General features: G+C 36.7%; 1 protein-coding gene across 1 annotated transcript; it reads left to right on the plus strand.

The window, feature by feature from the left end:
- On the plus strand, positions 1-25,570 carry Dat (Sodium-dependent dopamine transporter). The gene is made up of 12 exons (XM_076425044.1): positions 1-536; positions 7,510-7,686; positions 15,219-15,353; positions 17,311-17,629; positions 18,389-18,527; positions 18,960-19,094; positions 20,649-20,752; positions 21,013-21,250; positions 21,574-21,702; positions 21,824-22,024; positions 23,195-23,362; positions 23,748-25,570. The coding sequence occupies exons 2-12, from the start codon at positions 7,521-7,523 to the stop codon at positions 23,958-23,960; spliced, it is 1,947 nt and encodes a 648-aa protein (XP_076281159.1). The 5' UTR covers positions 1-536; positions 7,510-7,520; the 3' UTR covers positions 23,961-25,570.
- The last annotated feature ends 1,830 nt before the right edge of the window (positions 25,571-27,400 follow it).

Below are 27,400 nucleotides of genomic sequence, written 5' to 3' on the forward strand. Positions count from 1 at the left end.
CGAACCTTTGCGACGCGGTTCCATTTTCGAATTGGTGCGCCGATCTTCTGATGGTTCGTCGTCGCGGCCAATGCACGATTTCTCCCCGGAAACCAATTCGCGGGAGGAACGGCATATCATCGGTTCCCGCGACGATGGCCCTCGCTGATTAACCCAGAACGATCTAACTCTGGGAAAAAGGGCGCGCGCGTAAATGACCGCAACAAGTAAACGAATCGAACCATCCGCTCGATAATGCACCGGGGACTGTAAAGAGAGGTGTTGGCCGAGTAATTCCTAGGATACAGTTCTAGAGCCGATGTGTCTCTCGGGTATATCATTTTTCACCCGTAAAGAAAAGCACCGTTCTGTGAGCTGCCAGTGACGCGGGAATGGGTCTGACAGACTCGAGTTTCGAAGCACTTTTGACCCTGTGGCGGGTTCACGTCGAGGGAGTTGTGTGGACCGAAGGGGTCCGCGGTCAGTGTCGCGGTGTCTTGCCCAGCCGTAACATCGCGGGTCTGATTCGTTAATTCTTCGGGACGACGTGTTCCACGGTAAGTGACAGAACCTAACCAGCAAACTACCGTAGAATATCGTTCTTCGCTATTGACGCATGCTGACCGATTATCGCGTACGCGGATAACCGAACCGGAAGTCGCGAAACTGATAATCCGACACCAGGGGGTTGAAGAGGCGATGGGACGCACTAGAACTAATGGACCCGTCAAAATGACAGATCTCAGATCCTGCGATTATTCAAATTGTAAAAATTATCATTATAAATTATAAAAAATTATTGCTACATAGTGCGCCATAGTTGTGGGATTAAGTGTTAACATTTTTATGCAGTCTGCAACTGCACAATTATTAATATGCAACTAATTTTAAACGTATTATTAATTATCGCCGTTGTCGTAATTGATTGTATGGCTGAATGATAAGTCGCTTTTTCATTTTTGTTACTAAGATGTTGCAAAAGTAATTTTCATGAATATTCTCAGTGGGGTTTATTATATCCGTTAAAAAACTGTTCATAAGCGTTATTTGTACGAACAGTACAGAATAATAATTGGAATATGTAGATTATGAAAAGAAATGACTCGGCTAGTGCGGAAAGCGGAGCACAGCTGCAAGCTGTTTTTAATTGAACGTTAATTCAAAATTGAATAGCCTGCGGATATGCTGTCTAGCCGTGAAATTCAGTATAGTTTAATATAATTTGAAACATTTCGCATTACTTAATCAGCGAATAAAAAGGTCGTCGAATTGGTATTGTTAAAGTAAAATCAATTTAATTTATCGAGTGAAATAAAAATTGCAAAGTTAAGATGCAGAATACTAAGAATACTAATTCGCTCTTCTAGAATTTTCCATTAAATTTTGTTCATTTTCGAGTACCCTTTCCACAAATTTTTCAATTTTTTAATGTGAAAATATGATTACAATCAATTTCTTAATTCACATGAAATAATAGGTATTAACTTTTAATATTAATATTGGTGTTTGCAATAGTTTATACTAGTAATATAAATTTGAAATAATACCGCCATATTCCCTCTGAAAAATTGAAAAACTTGTCAGAAGGTTACTCAAAAACTGACAAAATTTAATATTAGATCGAAAGACATGAAAAAGTAGTTTTAGTAAAAAAAGAGATCTCGGAAACTATGTATTTTTTTATAAATGGCAACATAGTTTGTTTTTTAATAAGAAATTCATTTTTCCGGTGAAAAATTTATTCATTTTAGAGTTACCATTTTTACTCATTTTAGAGATTTTATGACCAACAATTTTTGTACATGACTATTAAATTGTTAAATGAATTCGTGTATTAATAACGATCTATGTGACAATAGTAGAAATAAATAGAAATAATAGTAGAAACAAGAATAGAGAAATTGTTTGCTAGTCGCATGTTATCACAGATAATTTAAACTATACAAATAAACATCATTCAATAATAATATACTTGATGGACAAATAGAACGTATACGATTATGGCCATTTGTTCATAAATCATTCTTTTCGAATTTTACAAGATGACAAAGGTTTTGCAGCGAGTGTCGAGAGTGGGGCCTCTCACTTTTACTCAAAATTGGAAAAGGGGAAAAAGGATGTCAAAGTAACCTTTGGACGAAATATTCAATTGGCCCATAGCGTTTGAATCGCTTATGGCTTTCAAAGGTCGTTTACCTTGAAAGGCGTAGACAATTAAGTTATTATTTAGCATGGTTGTATTACGGTTTATTATCAACTTAAGTGTACTATTATAATATATCCAACTACACTAATCATATTAATTTTTTACACGATGTTTCTTACTCTACATTTCAAGTTTCATCTTCAATATACAAAAATTCGACTGGTCGTTTATTTAAAAATAATTCTATACTTCAAGAATTTTAAGGTATCCCAAATTTGACGTAAAATAATCAAGTAAATTTTTTAAATAAACGCACAGAAACAATAATAATTTCCAGTTTTTAAACAAGTCTATGAAGAAATAATTCAGAAACATTTGCAAGTATCAGTGCATTAATAAAAAAACCGCGATAGTTCAGAGATTGATCACCAAGTCTTTCTGTACGACGATCCTTATGTTCCTTATGATCTTTTTCACGGCCGTTTGTGGTCTCGGTTATTGTTACAATTCTCGAGTTTCGACGTTTACGTTTTTCTAACCTGCATGGTTTATGCAACCTTTGTTACCCACGTGATTCACAGAATGTTGCAACGATTGCAAACAAGGGAACAAGCGAAACTCGATAAGCTGATAAACAAAATTCATTATTCGTTTTGTTTAACCATTTATGCGGTTGAATTTGTGCAATGCATCCATCATAGGATTACGACAAAGCTACACAGTAATTATTAAACTGCGAATTTTATGAACTTATGACAATAGAAGATAAAATAAAAAACGGTAAAGACATTAGAAACATGTAAGAGTTAGACTCATTGACAATATTACAAGAAAAAGTTCATTTTTATGCAATCTACATGCAGCTTTTATTTTGTATAAAAATCCACAGTCTAATTAGGAGCACGATGACTGTTACTAAAAGAAATGGTTATCAACTTGAAACTCTCCTTCGATCTTCGTAAGCTCTGTTTAGGTGTGAGCAGTCGGCTGCATCTGGCTCTCCATAGACGGTGTTCGATCGCGGATACGGCAGCTCATCTAACGATAAATTAATTAATACTGCAATCTTGTTTGCAGCCTTGAATACCTTATCCCCCCACCAGCTGTGTCGTGTTTCCTCGAATTTGTGCGCCTTCAACGCGAAACTTTTCTTCCTTCAGTTCCCCGGGGCCGCACTATGGGCCAAACCGACGAAATCTGTGTCAAAATCAAAGAACTTTCGATAGAAATGAGATAGATCGATGAAATTTTTTTAAAATGAAAGCTGAAACTTTGCAGAATATGGGATAATTATGAAGATTGTGGTACGAACGTTTTTTAACCTTGAAAGAATTTGTTAAACTTGCACAATTTCAAGAAAATTGTGGTTTTTCCAATACCACGCGCGGAAAAAATTTTTTTTTAACGTGCGACACATCATTTCCCGTAGATTTCTTCACGGAAAAACCACTTATTGGAAAGACACTTAGTATTGGAAAAACCCATTGGTTTGGCCCATAGTGGGCCGCTTCGCACGACGCTATTTAAATCCTGAAGAACGCGCAACAGCCGTTCGTTCTATTCGCGATTTCCCGAAGAAGGTGCTCCTCCTGGTCGCACCTGGTTGCTATTACCGTCGGGGTACAGCTTTGCTTCTTGGTTTTTTATTTCGCAACGCTTGTTCACACGTCCATGATTGAGTCTAATTGCTCTCTGCGCGATTTCTCGTCTGGTTGTTCTGCTACCAATTTCTCATTTGACAATGAGGTGTGCGAAGATCATGTGCGACAGGTGTGCCGCTACACGGATTTGATAAAAGTTGCCTTAATGTACCGGGTGAATGGAGGAGTTCTGGGTAGAAATCGATGTTTAATTTTTTCCCATTGTGGTCGGACCTTTGCGTCTTGTAGGAGACTACCATTTTATCAATCTACAAATATCAGTTGTCAGTTCTCCAAAGTCAAAGTTTAATTATTCAAATCGAAGTTTCACTGTGTACAAAATTTATTTTTATTTCTTGTGCAACGTCAACGTTGTCTAAAACTGTTATTATCTATCTCAAACGGCATGTGTACCACGTTTTAAATTATGGTAATTTTGATTTTATTTCAGCTGTGGTTAACATAAACTTTAGAGATCATAGCACTTCATATTATTTAAGTTTGCTTATAACAACTGTTGTTTCTAAATTCAACTATGGAATCTTCTTTTATTACATCTTACTGTAGTTTTCAACTTATTGTTTCTTTTCTGTAACTTTTTCAGAGGTTAAATTTTGTTTTAAATCATTTTCGTGCACATTGAAATTCTTTTCATTAAATAATTGCTTTTAAATAAACTTTCTATAAAATGAAAGTGTTACTTGAATTCAGAACGAAATGCTATTGTTTAAAAGAACTACAGTATGTAAATATAGATATATTTCAGCAGTAAAAAAGATATGGAGCATTCTTAATTGTTCAGGACGAATTTTAATCCTTCGTCGAGATGTCCGAATAATTTAGCATTTCAAACAGGTCGAAAGTCATTAATTTCTTCCACATCGTTTTACTGTAATCAATCAATTAATTAAAGAAGTTCCACGGTTAGCTTCAGTATGCATATAATTCGTAGACTCGCGAGTTTGATGAAGACCTTCACCCGTCGAGGAAGCTTTAATCAAATTAAGAAAACGGAAGTCGAGATATTATCCAACGGAATCCTCTTATCCTATATAATTATCACAATTTTCATTTAGATGTGCCGTTTCAGAAATACGTATATGAGATGACACGTGTGCGATTGAAAGAATGCATTTTGTTTTATGTAATCTGTCTAATTCTAAGCAAGTTTAGAACACCATTGCATAGATGCTGTTAATTTCGTTTGAAATGATCAACAAGTTTAGTGGGATTCGAAATTTCAGTTCTTAAATCTAATTCTGAAAAAATATAAAAATTTCTTTCATAGATAATTACGAAATGGGATCATAGATAATTAGGAAACGGTTGGGAGTTAATTGGGATATGGTTAGTGGTGTTACCTACAAATCCCCAACATAGAGCCTACGACGAAAAATTATGCCAATTTGCTAACGAATATGCAACGTTGGGCCTACAATTATTACAGTTGATTAGCTAATGTGAAAATCTGCTGACATTGAAATATATCGTCTAACAGACGCCAAATTGATTTTTTTCGTATTTATGAATATACTAACAATTTGTAATTTTTATGCGACGGTTGATCCACCAAAGTTTTATTGTGAGCAGCCTTGGAATTTTTTCATTTCTTTAATTTCTCCATTTTCCAAGTGGAAGTCAAAGGGCAGCGTTCATGTAGTATAAGAAAACCCTTTTGGGTTTCTTCGGAATGTGCCTTTCTTAGATATTTTGATTTATATTTGACGTATCTAGTAGCCCAGATCATAGCATCTACGTAAAAAAGGTCCGGGTTCAAGTTTGACGCGACACGACGTCGGTATTAAGTTTTTTAATACATATATTATTTATGATATACCACAAAAATAACTGTAAAAGAGAAAATCAGAATAATATGTTAGTGGACCCTGTTCATATTAGAGTAACGTTGGCCCAACTGCATAAAAAGGCGCAATTTCTAACCAATACCCCAACGAAGGCCCAACAAAATGCCAACTATAAATGCTACTAGGGATGTATTTATAAAAGTTACGGTATAGAGGCCGTTGTGACAGTTCCGAAGAGAATACTGTACTCGGGAACGCGTTAAAAAAAAAACAAAGAAAAAAGAATTCTACATCCACCGCGCGGGGTGTATCGTGCAGAAGAAAACTGCGTGATCTCGACACAACGCGTAGATCAGGTGATCGCAGGAAAGGTGGTGGCCGCAGCGTTCCTCGTCTCGCACCTGTTCGCAGAGCGTTCCATCGTCGTTTGGCAATAACCGCCGAATATCAATTAATCGGGTCGATCTATAGACAAGCGTGGATCAGTGCGTGTGACAGAAAACCCCTCGTTGAGAGTCAGAGTCCCCTCGAGGTCGGCACCGCGGCCGCCTTTGAAATATACGCTGTTTGTCCGCAACCCGTCACAGGGGCACAATGAGCCTCGCTCGGAGCTTAAGCGTTGTCGCTTGAAGGGCTATCGATAACTTGTCGTCGCCAAATTACACACGCGACCGCGCCCGCGTCCACGTCCCAGCTCGCACGCGTCTCGACCCCCTGCCTTCTCCCCCGCCTGATCCGAATCCGCCCCCGCACGCGGTACGCCAATCCCTCCCCTCCCTCGCTCAATTTTAAAAATACAGTAATATCTCGATATATGCAAAAGAAGCTTCACGACCTCGTATACAGAGTTTCGAAAAATTCTCGGTCTTAATCGATCGAAGAAGACACGTAGAACTACCCTAATTTGATCACTCTTGGGGGTGTAGACCCCCCTGTACACGCAAGCGGGGGCTACCGCAGCGAATTTTCACTCGCAAACCTGTATAGCCGACCGCGCGGATCATTAAACCCGACACATCACGCGTGCAGCGTTCGCCGCGAGTCTAACATAATAAATTACAGAGCGCTGCGGAAGCGGCGGCGCGTGTATTACACAACTAATCATCGTCGATCGACGATTTTAATCGCAGCCGGAGAGCGCACTCGAGGAATCTCCGATATGAAACGCGGCAACAGATCGAGATTCATCGAACGGACAGGGGTATCCCGATCAAGTTGACAAGCGTAATGGGTCCTCGTTTCGCGCCCGAGTTTTTCCCTAACCCTCGAGGAGAACGCCAAAAAAATCGCTAATTTTCGTCGGCCGATCTTGTTATTACTATGTTATCACAGTAATGTCTCTATGTACACTTTGATAACTCCCCGTTGCAACGTAGAAAAGGATAGACAATACTATTCCAGGGATTCGACTGCGGATTTTTATACAGAATAATATTTTTTTAAGCAAGGCATCGAAATTAAATAAAAGATACCTTTTCTCGTAATAAGTTTTATGTAAAAAGGACAATTTATACTTTTTGCATAAATAATGGTAACAGAAAGATGTATATTACAGTTAAATTTAAAAGGGGTAAATCACGTAAATATTTAGTAGATTCCGATTCACAATATTATAAACGGATTTTATGCTTTTACAGCAAAATGAGCAGATGTATTACAAAACGGTAGAAAAATTTTAAAAATTTAATAGTGTCCATATATTATATCATCAACTTTCCCAAATTATAAACGGTGGAAATTAATTCTTATTCGGTTCTACATAGTAGTTTGCAATCGAAGTAGAACATTTTTATTTTGTATTCAGATCCGCAGTCTAATTAGACAGGGTGTTAATTGACTGAAAATTCGTCGTATAACGATTGTCATCGTCATCTAGAGTTACACGACTACTCAGGGTAAAGTTTAATGGTTAAAAATGAAGTGATCCTTTTTTTTGCAGGAAGCCGCAAGATGATGTCAACAAGGGCGTTGAAGACTCCTCCGAAACTCGACGAGTCCGTCGACGGCAGAGAAACTTGGTCCGGCAAAGCCGACTTCCTTTTATCTGTCATAGGATTTGCCGTTGATCTGGCCAATGTTTGGAGATTCCCTTACCTATGTTACAAAAACGGTGGCGGTAAGTAAATTCAACGATTGTTCATGCGCTCCGTTCAATCTTATATCCACGAAGTATGTCCGTCGCCCATTTTGGAGTCAGCAATCAGAAGTGACAATATAAATCAGTGTTCAAATGATCGGAGTTTCAGAAACCACATATATTCCACAATTTATGCACGAATTACGTGACGCATCCGATTATAAATCTCAATCAGATTTCAGCAGGCATGACTCAATTTTGTGCGTGACTAATCGCGCATTCAATTTTATTCGCGGACACTTCGACACTTTCTATTCTGGAAATTTTTTCCTCCGATGTAACTCGGGTTTCCTCTGTCATTGATAACTACAATAGACAGCGGATTTTACGTATTTATGCCAGAGATGAGTAGGTGTAATTTAAAACAGTAAAAAGATTAGAATTCAACCTATTAAACATGTTAAGATAGAACATGAATTTCTATTTCACTCCAGTTTGTTGCATTGCAGATAGAACATTCTTATTTTCCATAAAGGTTCGTTGTCTATTGATGAATAAATAGTTTTGTTGCCGTATGGATCTTTCTTACATAAGTGATTTACGCAGATGGAATAGTTGTTGGTTCGCGCGAAGCAATATTAACGAGTTGAAAAAACATTTATCATTTTTTTCTAATCACCGGTTCGTCACAACTGATTTCAGATCTTCAGAAACTCAATTCGAACCGGTTACTGATTTCGTAATGTCGATGTTGTGTAGCTTGAGATTTGCGAAGTGATAATTGCGAAGTATAACCAATTAAACTTGAATGAATAAAGCATTCAGAATTGGCAGATAAGGATCGATGTACTGAGACTGATTATACAATTGTCTGCGAGAAAAAATTGCCCGTTACGTTTATATTAATATATACGAGAAATATTCATACCCGAAACCATAGAATAATGATTTTACTTAATTGAAACAATCAAATCGAAATCGTGATTTACTACATACTGACTACAATTGACTACATATGTTTTCATGTATGTAAATAGGTTGTTCCACGATGTGTTGAGCTTTTATTTGCATATAGGAAATTTATAATATTGGAAGTGCATTATTAGGAAGTAAATTATTGGAATTTACACATTTATTGGAAGTATAATTAGATAATTATAGTACTTATTGGAAGTCAATTTTTAGGAAAGAAATTATTGGAATTTATATTTGTTGGGGAAATACGATTAAATAGTTATTAATTATTGGAAGTATAACTAAATAATTATATCATTTATTGAAAGTAAATTAAGTTATCAGGCTAAAACTGGAATCATCTTACACGAAGAAAATGATACAAATGACAAGTGAAATCAGTATACGCCGCGCCGTTCCCAGATCATTATGACTATCACAAGGTGACACAAACGAGACTATGCAGTATAATTCCGCATAATTCAGACTCTTTCCACATAATGACAACAGATACGTAAATTGATTTCTCAGTTTTTAGTTAGATAATCATGTTGTAACTTGTCACGGTTCAAGAAATATTTAGCAACAATATAATAGACAATAATGTGCCCTCTTTAAAACATGTGGGGCACTGTGTAACAGGAAATTAAAGCGTAGCCAGTGAACGCCGTCGTTCATCAACAATGAGACTTGCTTCCTACGCGTATGCCAATCATGAAACTCAAGACGTCTGCTCACACTATCATTAGTTTCCAAATGGTTACGGAATTCGTAATAGTTCGCAGACTCGTGTCCCATACGTGGAATACAAATGTGCATTTATGACACGTGCAAAATGAAATGCAAGACAATAGTAAGTAGACAATAACAGAAATAATATGTATACATATTATTATTAAAATATAATAACATTTTCAATCTAGTTTCTCTACAATGAATCTTTCAGTCAACGAAAGTAATTTTTCTCTGAATTCATGAAAAATAGCAATTTTTATTTTATTATAGGCCACTATTCAGAGAACTTTGTGTTAATTTGTGAGGCAACAATTCGGTTTGTGTCATTAACGAATTTCACCTTTCGGTGTTTACAAACTAAATAATACCGTACTTTGATGTTCAGAGCTGGTTTTCGAACTTCTCCGCGATTTTATCGATTTCTCTTACAATTAGGAGCCTCTTATGGCAAGCAGGGATTGTAGAAGTATGCTTAGCCTCGCCCATATGGAATTGTTGTCATTATTATTATCTTCGTAACCATCACTATTATTATTATTATCGCAATCGCAATCAACCTGACACTTATATTTTTCCTGCAATTAAAAACTGTGGCATTAACACGAGGATTAATTATAAATATTTCCTACAATGTCTACGATACGAATAAAATTTTTGAAACGATCTAAACACATTTCAATCAAAGTAGAATTTCGATGAAGTTGGTATTTTTAATATTTTCAGAAAAGAAGCTTGTTGGGTGTATTCCGATTATGTAAATTCCCGGTGTTCAGGAACCTGTGCTGTTATTTTTCGAGCCGAGCATCATTTTTATTCCAATATTCTCCGACTTCGTCCTGCTGATGCTTCGTAACAGTGTCAAGCGTTATTTCGCTGCTGGAATGGGGGGATGCGTCAAGTAATGCACTCCTGCAGCCAAGTAATACCGCGTTAACCGGTCGGCTAATTGGCATTTACCTCGTGGAAAATGACCCCGAGATTTAGATTTCACTTCAGGCTTCTTATCTGCGAAAGCGTCCGCGGGTCTTGAAATTGGCCCGAATTAAAGCGAAAGTGTAATTTAAGAGTCCACGTACCGTCTCGGAAAATTGCACCGTTTAGATGGACTTCATTTCCAACGAATTATCATTTCCCTCTCGATCTGGCTGTTTGATCGAGCTCCGCCATTTTTTAGACGTTCGCGAGACCTTGCTGTTTGGACAAGCGGTTAGTACACAAATTTGATCTTGTATCAACATTGTTCGTCCGAACGAAGATAAATTATGTGTTTGCAGTTTTTAGTATGAAATGTTTATAAAAAATCTGTTTTAAAGATGTTAGCCAGTGGATTTTTATACAAAATAAAAATTGCGTGGACTTGTTGCAGAATACAGTCACTTATTTTAATGGGATTAAAAATCTGCGACAGTAACATTAAATTGTTTAAATGTATTTAAGATTATATGTCATTGATAAATCTAATGAGATTAAGACGTTTCTAAATTTTATTCTTGTCAAGATACATAATTTACAGATTTGTCGGTGCGATTAGTTTACTTTGAATGGTTTGTATAATATACTGAATGCTAAAGACACAATGTTAAAAATAGGGTAACTTATTCGGAAATGGATGGGAATGTTAAAAATAGTTTAAATACTAACAATGTATATCGTCCCAGTGCTTCATAGAAAATAGTGCAAGTAGTCGCGAGAGCAGTGTTGCGGAAAAGGTTTGGAGAACTTTGACACCGCGTTGTGTATCGCAAACGAGGTTCGCAAATTTGGATTTGCCGGGGTTACATTTCGGTTCGGCGTCGCGTAACTCGACTCGCTTGTACAAACCTTGAAATAACAATTGGAGGAAGCAGCACGCAACTGCTTGGAAGACTGGTGCTCGTCGTCGACGATGCTATTAGCTGTTCTATCGAGTCTCCCGTAGGAATACGATTAGAGCCGGCTATCAGCGATACAGGGGCTCCTCAAAAGCGGCGGCTAACTCAATTGAGAGGAGAGTAGGGCGCGCCATTAGTACCGGCAAGATCGGTCGCTAATTTCCAATTACCTTAATTAATTATAATTTCCCATTCGGGCTGGCCTTTGATCATGGACGCTCGCGACGCCTTTACCTGCTGCATGCCACCGTACGCGATCCATTATGTTGCGTGATTTCGCCGAACGTTTCGCGCTTCTTCCTTGCGGGAAATTAGGATATCCTCGACACCACACGCTACCGCCTGTAGCTTCTCCTAGATCGACCGAGCCCCTTTAATCTGTACTAAAGAAATCCGAACGAAGCAACTGATGCAAACCGATCTACCAGATCAACAAATACTCATTATTAGACTGCGGATTTTATGCATTTATCACACAAATGGGTACATACAATTTAAAGCAGTGGACATGTAAAAAATATTTAAGGACATCAATGTTTCAGCTTAACAAGATCATCAAAAGAGGAATGAAATTTTTATTTGGCTTCTGTGTCCTGTAATCAATGCAAACATTTTTTATTTTGCATAAAGATCCGCAGTCTATGAGTAGGGATTGAGTAGGGAAATACTTAAAATACTGTATGCGTCATGAAATATTATAATTCTGTAAATACTTTCTCGGGATGAACAATCGAGAGGAAATTGGCAAGCGACTACGAGAAAAAGATGGATCACGGAATTCATGCATCGCGTACGATCGTTTTAACGCAACGTCTCGAACACAAAGAGGCGTTTGAAGCTTAGCATTGTCGCTTGCTCAAAGGACTAAAATTGAGCGGAAATGTTGTTTGAAACCGGACATTTGCACCCGACACCAAGAGGAAATAAATCCGCGCGTTTGTCGTATGGACAAATTATAATGCGATTGCAGGCAATAAGTTGCAAAAGCTTCGGATTTTTACTTTGCAATTTGCTGAGACGACAGAAGATAATGAAGATCAATAGGGATTGTACTTGAGATAATATACTAGGTATTGTTTTGCAACTTTTGCAATATTCGATTATTAAACCGATTTTGTAGTTTTGCATGAAAAATCACGGTTTATATAAAATGAAACAAGAAGTGACATGTGTCTGACCATGCGCAGTCTACTGTCACTTACATCGTAATTAGACCCTCAAGTATAATAATTTACAAACTTTACGATTAAGCTAACATCCATGCCTTTTGGTAAGAATTTTTTATTTTTAAGATTCTTTAATATTATTCATTTCTGGTTTATTTCTTTCGTATAATTAATTAGCTTTATGTAGTGCGAGCTATTTATTGAATTATCCATAGTTTTAATTTAATATATTCACTCTTATTCATTTAATTGTGTACTTGTTATTCAAGTATCCAACTCCTAAAAATATGAGCTTGCAATTACTACAATCTTAAACTTATTTTTCCAAAATTATTGCTCTCAAGAAAATACAGTGCGGACTATACAAGTGTACATTTTACGTGTCAATTGGATCTTACGTGATTAGGGTAAATGATCGTATAATGAGATCTTAACTGGTAAATTTAACGTTCCCTGGTGAATTGAGAGTTTCGCTTCGGTTAATGAAATTACTCTGTACAGAGTCTATTAAAAATTGTGAGACAATAATAGTTATAAAATTCCGAATAAAAAATAAATCGGTAACGTAAACTAAACTATCTTCATTTGAGGAAAGCTTAAAATTGAAAATTCACTTTACATGTTTTTAAAGAGTTTCGCACTATGTTAAATGCACAAGAATATATTCGCAGTAGACACAATTATTATTTAACACATAAGTAGTTACGATCACTATATTTTCGTAGCGTTATATTCGATAAAACTTATTGCTTGTTTCCCTAATGTCAAGGTTAAGCAGTTTGTTTCGCCCGAGTAAATCGATAAAAATGGGAAACATAAAGGTACGCTTTCATTAAATTCGTTCATTATTGGGAGGAAAAGGTAATCAAGTTAACCATGAGCTATAAGAAGAAGGGAATATTCTTTCTTAATGCGATTACGTCTCCGTGGTTACGAAGGAGAAGTTAAGGACAAGCAAAAAGACAGATCGGTAGGAAGGAATGTGCAGTACATTTGATGGGATTCTCGTTTCATTCGATCCATCACGATCCACGATCTCTTTTCGATTTGATCGTTCGGTGTTATTTATAGAATTGATTAGCCCCTCGATGTGTTCTTTCTTATACAAGTTAAACAATTCGATAAATATCAAAACGACTTCTAGGTTAATTATTTCTGTAATACTTGTCACTGTCAACCAACTTATTTACTTTTCATCTAAAACCATGACCCATTTACAGCATTCACGTTGTGGACGTATTAAATTAGCTTACGTAACATTGCTGTCAATCATTTGCCAATTGACTCTCTGTCATCCCTATTAGAACGAAATCGATATTCGCAAGAGATTTTTTACAGCTTGACCAAGGCGAGATATGTACAAAGCGATTCCAATAGCATTTAACCATTTACACAATGGTAAATTACCAGTCATATGAAAAATGAAAACTTTTATGTTGTGGCATAATCATTTAATCCTTGTGGTGCTGACCGAAAAATGTTGGAATCCGATTTTAATATTATTATGAATCTCTCTATAAATTAGAATAGTGCAAGAATTTTCATTGAACACTGAAAGGATGGCGATATATGGTTTATCCGTTGTCAGAAAAATTGTTATTGAAAAATGCCCGGCGTTCACGATCCCTCGGATCATTTTGCAGATCGGTGTCATCTGAATCGCCATTTTCGCTTCACCTTGCCATATTTTCGAAAGTTCACTATCGAATTACGCACCTAAAAGCATCTCGCTACAGCCGCTGCTCTGAATATCCTGCAATTCAGTTATGCAGCTAACACGCTGATGCGAGTGGCTCGCTCATCACTCTTTTTTCCCCGCCATGTTCGCCGCCATCCTCTTGACGAGCGGCAGGTGTCATCAAAGACGATAAGAATCCGAACATTTTCGCGCTACTTGCGGGTAAACCGGTCGCGTTAAATTGATCCATTTAAACACAGCACAGTTCGTTAACAAAAATTTACTGACTCGCTTAAGCTTCATTGTACTGGCTTCGTGTCAAGTTGAATGAATTTCACGAATTTATGAAGAAAGGCATTTTCTTGCAATGTTGTAACGAAAATGAAGCTTTATACCGATTAACAAATTTAATCTTACAGAAAGGCATACAGTGACTTCCATTAATATTCGGACGCTCTCAAAAAATCGATAATTTTTTTAACTATTGGATTATACGATCTGAACTTTTTTGCGAAGTTAGAGCAATCAGTTCACTCCGTGCTATGAAGAGATATTTTTTCAAAAATTGCAATTGCTCGTAATGGTAGAGAAAATACTAAATGTTGGCCTACATGGAAAATTTTAAAAATACGTTTTGTAGATCTGTGTCAATTATATGCATTGTGAAAGTTTCATCGAAATAGGTTGATGCGGAGAAAAACGACAGACATTGAAAGATGTAAGAATCCTTAGATTTATTGCTGTTAGAGGCCGAAAATCGTTAAAAACTGCAATTTTGACCACCTTTAAACTTTGTAGCTCATTGCAATCTACGAAACGTGTTTTCTAAATTTTCCATCTAAGCCCACATAAAAAAGTTGCAAAATACAGTTTTTAGTATTTTTTCTGCAATTCCGACAACTTGCAAAATTTACCAAAAAATATTTTCATGTTGTGTGGCAAACCGATTATTCTAACTTCTCAAAAAGGTTCAAATTGTAAGATCGAAAATTAAAAAAGTTATCGTTTTTTTAAGAGTGTCCGAATATTAGTGGGAGTCACTGTCTGTGAATGCAACGTTGTATTTATTATGAAATATTAGCCGTGGAGTTTTAATTTTATAATAGATAATGCGAGCATTATATTGCTAGGGTGCCAACTCAAATATGAATGAATTTATGTTTACAGGAGCCTTTTTGGTTCCATACTGCATAATGCTGGTGGTAGGTGGGATTCCACTCTTTTATATGGAGCTTGCCCTCGGTCAGTTCAATAGGAAGGGAGCGATCACCTGTTGGGGTCGCATAGTACCACTTTTAAAGGGTAAGTTAATTTACACATTCTAGTCTTTTGCTTCATTGCATCTGCAGTTAGACAAATTGCCTGCATTATTTACTAAAACAGAATCATTTAAATGCTGTCTTTTTCAACTTCGATGTCTACATTACTTCACTCTAGCTTGAGATTTTAATTGTATTTGAAAATTTTCGATTCACTACTTCTCTAATATTATTTGTGGCATTTTTCTGATTAAAAGGACACCAAACACGATATAATTTGAACTGTATTTAGTGGTTTAGTTCTGGTCTGAGCAACTAGTGCTCCGAGAATTTTAGACTTGGTGGTACCACCAAATTTTGCCACGAACTTCATCAGTAAACACGTTTTTATAAAAATAATGGAACGATGTGTAATGACTAATGACTAGACAGCGGATCTTTATGCAAAATAAAAATTTTCTACCCGTATTGCAACAAACTGGAATGAAACAGAAATCTATTTTCTTTCTTAACACATATAATAGGTTGAAAATAATATAACAGTATTTTTAAATTCTTCGAATGTTTTTACTGTTTTAAATTACACTTATTCATTTTTGTCATAAGACATTTTTCAAGACAAATTTAAAGAAATAAGTAAAATCCTATTTTTAATGGGAACACCTTTTGTAAATCAAAAACAAATTTTTTGAAAATTTCCATAAGTCATAAATGCATAAAGATCCGTAGTCCAAGTAAGAAACTTCGTCGAACTTCGACCACAGCGTTCGAAAAAGGTCGAGGAGCAATTCGCGTGATCGGACGGTTGGGCCAAATGCGCGAAATAATGTTCGCCAATTGGCGTAAGAGCGTGGAAGCGCGCGCGCGCGATTACTTTTCTCGGTGGAATTTTTCTAAAACCATTCCAAAGCACTCGGCTGTCACCTCTTACTATGAAGAACGGGGCATTAGGCACATCCGGTATACTTTCTTTTATTGCGCGGTATGGTGCAGTGCGCGGTTCTTTATGTAACGCGTATAAATCCGGGGAAATCCACGGGGGTGGCCGACCACTCGAGAAGAGCCTCCATTTCCGTCGATTTCCTGCCTCATCCACGGCGATTCCGATGATCGATGTAAGCACAGGATTCCTCTCTCGACTCTTGTCTCCCACGTGCTTTTTCTTTTTGATCCGCATCGATGAACTACGTAATTGATTCGTCGTTCCCGGCGACCCTCCCCACGGGATAATGGAATATTCTCTGGCTCGAGGATCCCCTATATAAGACACGCCCCCAGAGATTTTTAATCCTTTCGAGATGAACGTTCCCCATGCGGAGAACGAAATCCTTCATTTTATGCATGACATAACTATAATATTTACGGTAGTGTCTCGCTATATGTGAAAGAGATGTACATCTGACATGGTACGGATTCGGATATAGCGATGGAGCGATACTAATCCAATTACAGAGTTGTGTTGAATTAAAATTGAATTGACGAATTATAATTGCGAAGTAATTCAATTACATTGTATTCAATTATTTCGTAATACGAAATTCAGTCGCTTCATTCACTTGCGAAATATTCAAAATGTTTCTTCCACTGCTGACCGGCGCGCCAACTGTCTACTGGCCGACTGTGCCAACTCGCGTCTAGATCGCGCTCTGATTGGTCCGTGTTTTTCGTTAATAACTCTTAAACAAAGCCGCTGACGCCATTTTTGCAGAGGAAAATATCGCTTCAAATGAAGACAGGAACCTCCCATTTCCGGGTTCTGCAGGAGCTTTGGGACACCCTGTATATGGCGTTCCATTTTTAAAAACTGAAGCTCACCTTTATTACTAAAAAAAATAGTGTAATACAAAAAGTTACATACGCCACTACGTTTCAATATTACTTTTTCCTCTTTCATTTATTCCTAATTATAATTGGCAAGAATTACGCTGACTGCTACTAGTAATAGCGTGAACACTTGAACACTCTTGTATACGACATTCAGTAATGTATTTGTTGACCAGGAATCGGATACGCGGTGGCATTAATAGCATTCTACGTCGACTTTTACTACAACGTGATCATCGCGTGGGCTTTGAGGTACTTCTTCGCCTCATTCTCCAGCATGCTACCTTGGACCACCTGCGACAATCCCTGGAACACACCGCGTTGTCGCGAATTCGATGCGAATATCTCGTATACATTCGAAGATACGTCTCCTATCGAACTATTGGAGCCACGTAACACCGATAATTCATCCCTCGTCGTGGACTACTTGGACAGACCTGCCAATCAGGACTACAACACCACGTGGTACACGAGCGCTGCGCAAGAATACTTCAAGTAAGCGCGCACGTTTTTAACAAAATCTTAGTAAAACCATAACACGTTTGTAACAGTATTCGATTTTTAATTTTCTCTTGTTGGTTTACTCAAATCACTCTCTTTATATTGCAGCATCTCTTTTAATTACAAAAATTATTGAAAATATAACAGTATGCCACGTTATTGAACGCCGTAGAATATTTTGGGTATTGACATAAGTGGTCGACGAACTCATTAGTCAAAAGAGCCTTTCTTTACAAGAATTCTGTTTTTAGAAGTCGGCTAAAACTAGGTAGACTGAATAAAACTAGATTTCATACTTTATAATAATCTTATTTATTGATCAAAATGAAGTAGAAATTGCTGTTTATTTGAATTTAGATATAACACAATTACTGATGGAAAATTGTATTAAAATAAGATAAATTTATTTTAAACACGTCTCATTTGTGGAAGAGCCACACTCAAGTAGCCAAAGAGCTGCAGTTTGCCGACCACTGACATAAGGGTTAATCAACCCACCAAAAATTCTAGTTTTCATCGCATCTCGAGAGGTGGATATATTAAACATTTTTTAATTTATTCCAAAATTTCTTGTATCTAATTGAATCAGCTAGCAATTTAAAACTACATTTAAAAAATACTCTACATAGTATACATATAGTCTATCTCTAGTATAATAGTGTTATCTTTTAAAAATGTATGTTGTCCCAAGATAAATGAAGAGTTACTGCGTTTAATAAAGTCATAAGAATGATTAATCAATTCTGTTTAAAGCCGAGCCATCTTAGAGCTTCACAAAAGTGAAGGATTGCACGATCTTGGGACAATTAAGTGGGACATTGCGTTGTGCCTGTTGGTGGTCTACATCATCTGTTACTTCTCTTTGTGGAAGGGTATTTCTACTTCCGGAAAGGTGAGATTACTATCCTTGACACGAGCACAAAGGTGTCGGATGTCTCTCTTAAAATTAAAATTCTGTAAGAGCTTGCATATCTTATTTTTTCAAGTAATTTTTACTCTCTCATAATATGTATATTCACAAAAAAAAACAGTTTGAAAAGTATTTGAATAATTCAGTAAACCATAACTTAATTTTAATGTGTATTAGATATACTTTTTAAATACAATTTATGCATATGTACCTATATGTATTGTCAAGTTTTCTCTATTGATAAAGTGTAATTATTCTCGATGTTAATTTTCAAAAATTTGTAGTATAAAGTATAAATGTGCAAACATCACATCAGTTGTCAAGTTACGCAACTTTAAATGCAAATTTGCAAGCCAAGTAAGTGATAACACCTATTGTAAAGCCGAAAAGTTGGAAAGAAACTTTTTGTCACAGGTAGTTTGGTTTACGGCTCTGTTTCCGTACGCTGTTCTACTGGTTCTACTTATACGAGGCGTCACACTACCAGGCAGTTTGGAAGGGATACGCTATTATCTCAACCCGAACTTCTCGGCCATTACAAAAGCAGAGGTAATGAAAGAGAATATTAGCAATTATGGAGAAAAAAAATGGAAACTGCGTACATGTTCAAAATTAAAATGGAACACTTCGTCTTTGGTTAACCCTTTCACTACTGTGGACGAGACATCTCGCTGCCACGATGTCGAAGAAACGATGCTATGGACGAGATGTCTCGTCATCCTGCTGTCGTACGTACGATGCTATGGACGAGGCATCTCGTCACGTGTATACTGGGTGAATCACGAATCGTGATCAGTAGATAAAAACATTTTCGATCGGACAGCTAATAACAGAGTAATCTCTACTGATCACGATTCGTGATTCACCCTGTATTTATTACTGATATAAAGTGTTTTCTATGTAAGTTGGACACAAGTAATCGTTGATGAGAAGTACTTAATGGGGTAAACTCGTTTCCAGGTTTGCAAGGGTACGGCAAAACACTTCATATAAATAATAAAGATACACGAGATAGCTCGTCCATTGTAGTCAAAGGGTTAATGGAAATATTTAACCGAGACTGTTCTGAATTATTAGATCTTTGAAAATATGCAATGTAGCCCGTGGCCGTTTAATCAGGACATCTCAACAGTGTCGACATATCAAAACATTTATTAAAAAACTAATTATTAAGGGTTAAAGAAGTTAATTGTTATTATTGAAACACGGATGAATAAAAATTGTGAGTGGTCTCACAGGCGGTCTATGAAAAAGTTCTCCAACTTTTTCGATCCTTGATACAAAAAGTTCACACCCGTGATTCAATGTGCATTCACCGGACCCGTTGGATCGTTTCCTAGCGGATGATCGTGGGAATATGAAGTGACCACTTACAGTGGCCACGGGAAAGAATAAAAAAAAAAAAGAAAGGAGGCCGGGAGGCTAGGAAGTTAATGCACCGGCATAAGAGGGTCGGAAAAATCGGGCAGCGTCGCGAGAATTATTGGGTAGGAGTGGAACGTGCCAGGTTTATCCGACGACGCTGAAAATGGAAACTCTGTGTACCTGTCATAATGACCATTAGAGTTCGGTCAGTCACAGAGGCCTGGAGCCCCGTACGTTCGACCCTCTCCGCTCGTAAGCGGAATGCATTTCTCTCCGCGCGCGTCTAGATCGCTAAAATGGATTTTATACAGCGACCCGGGAAATTTGTTGATTCCTGAAATCCGAGGGTTTACGGCGAATCATCTCTACGCGTCTTCCTTTCGTAAATAGAGCCGGCCCGCGGTTTTTCTTCTCGAGTGGTCGCGCGTAACCCTCCATCATCCTAAGCTGCATCATTCGCGACCTTTCAAAGGACAATTCCTCGGGATCTTTTGTAATTTTACGGCGTTCTTGCGCTTTAACGCCTGATCCATTTAACTTTGTGTAACCTTTCCACCAGGATTAAAAAATTTTATTGCACTGCCAACCCGTTGATTGCCACGCGAAGTTTACGCGTTTCGCATAATGTAGATTCCATTGCAGATACACGACATAAAAATTTGAGTTTTTAAGAAAAACCGCTATCAACCAGACGAGACAGTCTGCGGCTTTCGTCAAGATCCTTTAAATTGTTTTTAGGTATGGGTGGATGCCGCGACGCAGGTGTTTTTCTCCCTTGGTCCGGGATTCGGCGTGCTGTTGGCTTATGCGAGTTACAATAAATACCACAACAACGTTTACAAGTAAGAAACATCCAGAATATTAAAAACATGTTATTCGCGACTGATTATAAAATAAATATTACTTGGGTACGGGGCGGATTGGGAGGAGGGGAGGCAACTAAAATAAGAACGAAAAACATCCCTATATGAATTTTGTGTTTCTCGAATACAAATAAGAAACTTCTGAACGAGATTACCAGTTTAGAAAATAAAAATAAATACGTATAAATATTTCTTGCTTATTTTACTTGAAATGACGTTCGTTGTGTTCGACCTTTCAGAGACGCTCTATTAACCAGCCTAATCAACAGTGCAACATCTTTCGTCGCCGGATTTGTCATCTTCTCTGTGCTCGGATACATGGCACGTGCAAGTGGAAAATCCATTCAAGATGTAGCAACAGAAGGGCCAGGTTTAGTGTTCATTGTCTATCCTGCTGCTATCGCAACTATGCCTGGATCCATGTTCTGGGCACTTATCTTCTTCATGATGCTTCTCACTTTGGGACTGGACAGCTCGGTACACATCTGATAGTTTTTTTTAAAAACGAAATCATTTCTCTGAAAACAAGTATTTAATTCGTGATTGTTAATCAATCGTCACTTCATTATAAATTCGAATCTTTCAGTTTCAACCAGCCTATTGGAGATTCATTAACGAAATGACAAAATGACAAAATCATTTCTCTGAAAACAAGTAGACAAATTAAGTCGTGGTTGTCAATCAATTGTAACTTCAGTCTAAATTCGAATCTTTCAACCAACCTATTGGAAATTCATTAACGAAATATTTCTTGTTATGAATATTTGCTAAGTGCAATTAATGTAAATCTATTTTTGTAGTTTGGTGGTTCTGAAGCGATAATCACTGCTCTCAGCGACGAGTTCCCGATAATTGGGAACAATCGCGAAATTTTCATCGCCCTGCTGTTCACGCTATACTTCATCGTTGGATTAGCATCGTGTTCACAGGTACTGTTAAGGCAAGGGCCCTACGAATGATTTTACGGACACTGCATGTAAACACGGACGGAGTTTACGAAAAGTAAAGCATGACACGATAAAAGTAATTTCACTCTATATTTTTGCACAGGGTGGCTTTTACTTTTTCCACCTGTTGGATCGTTACGCTGCAGGCTACTCGATGCTGTTCGCAGTTTTGGCTGAAGCAATAGCCATTAGCTGGATCTACGGAACCGACCGATTTTGCGCTGATATCAAAGATATGATCGGGTTTTCACCCGGCATTTACTGGAGAGTCTGCTGGAAGTTCGTCGCCCCGATATTTCTTATGGTAATTAATACGATATTAATCCAATGCTAATACGATATTAATACGACAAATCAGATTTAATGTTTCCACGGTGCGGACTTATTATTAGACTGCGGATATTTATGCAAAATAAACATGTTCTTAGTTAATTGCAAGAAACGGACATTAAAATCAGGGCTTGAAGGAGACTGTTAAAATTTTCAATTAGTTTTGATGTAACAGTTATTTTTTTACTTTTAACTTTTCTGTTCTAAAAAACTAGTTATAAATACACTGAAACTTTCACTCCATATGTTCATGCAAAAATAGAAAATTCTTACTTTTTCGGAAATCGGAAAAAGTTCCAGTTGGACACTAACAGTTACTTTGCTTAGAAAAAGTTAAAGTGCTTTCAAACAAAACCGTTTATACTTATGTTTGAGGTTGAAACCTTGAACCATTCTATAGAGTTCTAATTTTATACATATACAGGGTGTCCCGTAACTGGTGGTACAACCGAGCAAGAGGTGATTCTACACGAAAAACTGAGTCGAAAATATAGAATAACATTTTTTGATACAAGGCTTCGTTTTGCACAAAGTAGAATTGGTTGATCATGGTCAGACGCGTCAGACGATTCCTCTATGCCTATGCAATGTAGCACGTGTATTCGCTGCATTTTCAAACTCGATTGTCTTGGAAACGAAGCGTCAAACAAAAAAATGTCATTCCTTTTTTTCGGCTCGGTTTTTCATGTAGAATCACCCCCTGCTCGGTTGTACCACCAGTTACGGGACACCCTGTATAACCATTAGCAAGTGAGATGGAATATGTTGAGGATTTCGCGTTCACAAGGAACAACAATAAATCAGTGGTACTGATTTTTTTTTTAGTTTTATATTTTACTTAAAAATATCTGTTGAAAAATAAATGTTCCTTCAAAACTTTTATTAACCAAATATAAAATAACTGCTAAAATTGAACTTTTATAACAGAATTAAAGTGTCGATGTACAAAGTGAACTTAAAACAGAAAGGAAATAATTTAAAAGTTTGTGAAGTTTCATTCAAGCCCTGATTAAAATAGATTTTCTCTTTTAATAATTCTACGAAGTCGAGAATACTGAAGCAATATTTTTAAATTGTTCTAATGGTTTTCTATTTAGCCTATTAGAAACACACATAAAAAGGATGTTCTCTAACGTGTTCACAGTTTATTATCGTTTATGGTTTAATGGGCTACGAACCATTAACATACGAGGATTACGTGTATCCAGTCTGGGCAAACGTATTAGGCTGGCTAATTGCGACTTCCTCGATTGCCATGATACCCGGTGTCGCAATTTACAAGATCATCGTTACGCCTGGCAGCTTTATTCAGGTAATTACCGGGATCTTAATGTAATCCCCTTTATTTATACGGTGATCCTATTGAACAGTATTGTACATGTGGAACCACGAAATATCTTGGACAATTGGGCTGGTCTAACAATAGAAAAAACGAACAGAAACAATACTATTCTCATTTAATAAATGTAATGCATGTACAAAAAAATGGCACGTACAAGTGTTTTTTACTTCTTAATAAGATTAGTAATGTGATAGCAATCTTGGAGACCTAATCGGAAATAAATAACTTCTAATAGTTAGAATTATAAGCTGAAATAGTTAAAGTTTTCTATTCATGCAAATAAAATTTTCCAACGGTTTTTTGAAGAATGTATTTATTAGAATGGCTTGTTACTACATGAAAATTCACGTTACAGAGATTGAGGATCCTCACGACACCCTGGAGGGACACTCAGCAAAGGAACGCGGATATGTCCTCGGTAGCGAACGGCGTGGTTCGTCGCAGTTTCATTGCAGATCAGGACTTAAGCCTCACCAACGAGCAACGAGAATTAACCAAGGAACAAACGGAGGTCATGATCCAATCCAGGGAAGGTATCAACGGAGATCCACCTCCGGAACCAGTCTAGGACAGTGCGGTTGTGATTTTGCACGGTGCCCGGTTCCAAGTATACCTTTGCTAATATTCCATCGTTGAGGTTTAATTTTACGTTGCGTTGTACCACACGGACCTCGAACGCACCACTCGAGAAGACATTACGATGCGATATTACTATACATTCGACGATTCTTTACTCTCTCTGCATGGCAAGGATCCCTGACGGGACCTCTGCGCAACGGACTCGAACCTTTCTACACCCAAACGAGATCATTTCTTAACGCATAAGTACTGTCCAATGATACAACACCGTTTATATTTTCTACCGTTCACAATCAGTGTACTGAACTTTGTGATTATGTGATTGCGATAGTGACCACGCTGTCACGCCTGTTTTTCTACTTAACAGCTTCCTCTATGATATAATTAATTAAATTCTAGACGCGCGTAGGCTTTTTTCCATTTTTGTAAGTTATTCATTCCTCGGGAACTAGAACCAATGAAATATTGCTTTTGGCATGAGTCAAGGTAACATGAAAATTTCAGTTCTTTCGAATTTAGTTTTTCTAGCTTGTTGTGTTGTTGTTGTTGTTGGTTTGTAACTATCGAGAATATTTTTACATGGGTTATACGTTCTATGAATTCCAAAGTTCCATAATATTCTTACATTTTCGGCTAGTATATTGCTTGTAAATAAATGGCGGACATTACTTCTATAATTTATACAACTTCTTTGATGATCATCTGTTATTTCGGACACCATATTGAAATTTTTTTTAAATCATGTTTTTCTATCCTTGCATCAAACAGAAGGACGTGAATTTAATAATTAGCAATAATACACTACTGTTAGAAATATGAAAATATGACCAACAATTATAATGAAACCGCAAATTGAACACTTTTAGTTCTATTCTGTCGACAAGAATATATACAACCAATTGAATTTGGAATGTTATATTAAGTGTTACGAAATTTCATCTACTATTTTCTCCAAGTGTAATATTCCTCTTTAAAGAAATCGGAAAATCTCAATAATAAACCAAATTTGTAATAAATCACCAATAATGTGCTGCATTGCGAAGAAAATGGTAGATTGCTCATGGGTACCCTTAATATTGAGAAAAATATGCAATGGGACTATATGCATACGTAATTCCATTTGAGAAAGAATATTAAACAGAGTAGAGAAAGAATATTGTTCTAGCAGCTATCGCAATAAGGACGGGTACACTGAAAAAGTTGATTTTAATTAAATGTTATTTAATTATATGTAAATTAAAGTTGACTTTATTTAAATGAAATCAACCGATGAAATGTTAATGGATATGTTTATTTTTAAAATGTCTCCACAGTGTTCACGAGAACACACCGCAGATGGTCCAACCTGTAAATACTACAGGCACTACAGAATTTTCTAGATAAAGTCGATAAGCAATTAGATTATTGATACCGTTCTAGATTTAATGAATGTGTACAAGGCTTGCATTAGCTAGAGGAAAGTCTCGTTGGGCAGCAGCTTTAAGTTCCATGAAAGTTGATATTTTAATAATTACAGGCGTCTTGTTCAAGAATAGGAAATGTAAGAACTCGAATCTCTTCCGTATCATTGACAAATACCATACCACAAACGTAGGAAAATTTATAATATATAAAGATCGTCCGTGCAGCGAACGAACAACCAGCAATTGTTATGTTCTGTTCACAGAGTTCCTATCCTTACCGGTACTTAATTAATAAATGAGTTTACAGGCAGGTTTACAGGCAAATGTGTCACTGTGAATTTTTAGCAAAATTGATTGTTTGCAAACTAAACGTCATATAACAACTAGACTGCGAATCTTTATGCATTTACACTAATACAAATTTTTAAAATTCAGAAGATTAAAATTATAGTTATATTTTATGTTTACTATTAAATTCGTTAAACTCATAAAAATCTAAAGCATAAACATCTGTAGTCTAGTAACAATACTGAAAAATAATGGTATCAAATATTTTTTAATATGTTGGGTTGTGTGTGTGCGTTATAAATTGAAAATTGCCGAAACAGTAAAATGAAAACTAAAACCAAATATTTTAATTATGCATGACTCAACCTAATGTGAAAAATTTTTTTAAAATCGAAGAAATAGAAGACGTTTCTTCTAATCTTGATTTTGAAAAATGTGAAGAGTTTACACGAATTTTGTCTAATGTTGATACTACAAATTAATGGCAGTATTATCGCGACCGATTGTTTCCATTTGATTGTTCAAACGCTTTTACATCGTCTGGCTCGAACAGACGAACATGCTGTGTAGACTATACGCGAATTGTAATCACCGCTCAGGTGTAAAACGTTACATTAAAATGTATTAACGTTCAAATGTTATCGAAATAACAAAGCCTATGTAAAATGGAAAATAAGAAGTATTAATTGTCGATTTAATATTTAGAATAGACCAGTCGTTAGACAGACAATGCTGAAGAAATGTCTGTGGTTGTCAGGAAGAACGCCGCATGTCACATACTTTCACTTTCGAGGTATTGCCGTTTAAAGTTTTGATCACTAATGCTGTGGCATAGGACATCGATTAGATTGCATTAATTTTTCGAGCCTTTCGAACTGATTTTCATGACTTTTTTCCTGGTAAATACCTAAATCCTATACTATAAAGTTCAATAAATGCATAAACTGAATTTTTTTGAAATTATGACATGCGGCGTTCTTCCTGACAATCACAGATTTAAGCACACAATTTCAACGTGAATTTTATTCGTCCACAATGATTGAACCAAATCATGGTTCACGTATTAGATATACAGGATGTGGCCAGATCATTGGTACAACCCAGGACAGGGGTGATACTACACGTAAAAGTCGAAACGTCGAAAAAAAGGAATAACAAATAAAATCGTTCGCGTGCTTTAGTATATGCACAAAGTAGAATTGGTTGGTCATGGTCAGACGCGTCAGACGATTCCTATGCAATAGCACGTGTCAGCGCCCGCTCTAACGATTACGTCACCCCGGACAAAAAGACAAATTGCCGCCCCTTAAGAATATATATATTTTAAAAAAGGTATATATTTTTTATCTTCAATAAAAATAGTCATTGTATTTAAATTTGAATAAAAGCAAATTTTCTATTAATTGGGTATTTCACACATCAATATTTTTCTCACAGTTACAGCCAAAATGGCGCTCCTAAATTTTCGCGCCCCGAACAAACGTCCGGGTTGCCCTCCCCTCCTAGAGCGGGCCCTGCACGTGTATTCGCTGCATTTTCAAACTCTATATTCTCGAAAACAAAGCGTCGAACAAAAAAATGTTATTCCGTTTTCTCGACTTATTTTTACATGTAGTATCACCCTCTGCTCGGTTGTACTACCCGTCCGGACACACCCTACAAAATTTTGAGAAAATAGAAAATCAATGGAATTGGTTTTTCCCAAAACTGTAATTGTACACAGATTGATAATAAAATA

Source organism: Lasioglossum baleicum, chromosome 6 (genome assembly GCF_051020765.1).
Source record: "Lasioglossum baleicum chromosome 6, iyLasBale1, whole genome shotgun sequence".
NCBI lineage: Eukaryota > Metazoa > Arthropoda > Insecta > Hymenoptera > Halictidae > Lasioglossum > Lasioglossum baleicum.

Coding starts and splice junctions, on each gene's coding strand:
- Dat (XM_076425044.1), top strand. CDS start 7,521: ATGATGTCAACAAGGGCGTTGAAGACTCCTCCGAAACTCGACGAGTCC. Junction 15,354..17,310: donor CATAGTACCACTTTTAAAGG/GTAAGTTAATTT, acceptor TTTGTTGACCAG/GAATCGGATACGCGGTGGCA. Junction 22,025..23,194: donor TCGCCCCGATATTTCTTATG/GTAATTAATACG, acceptor ACGTGTTCACAG/TTTATTATCGTTTATGGTTT.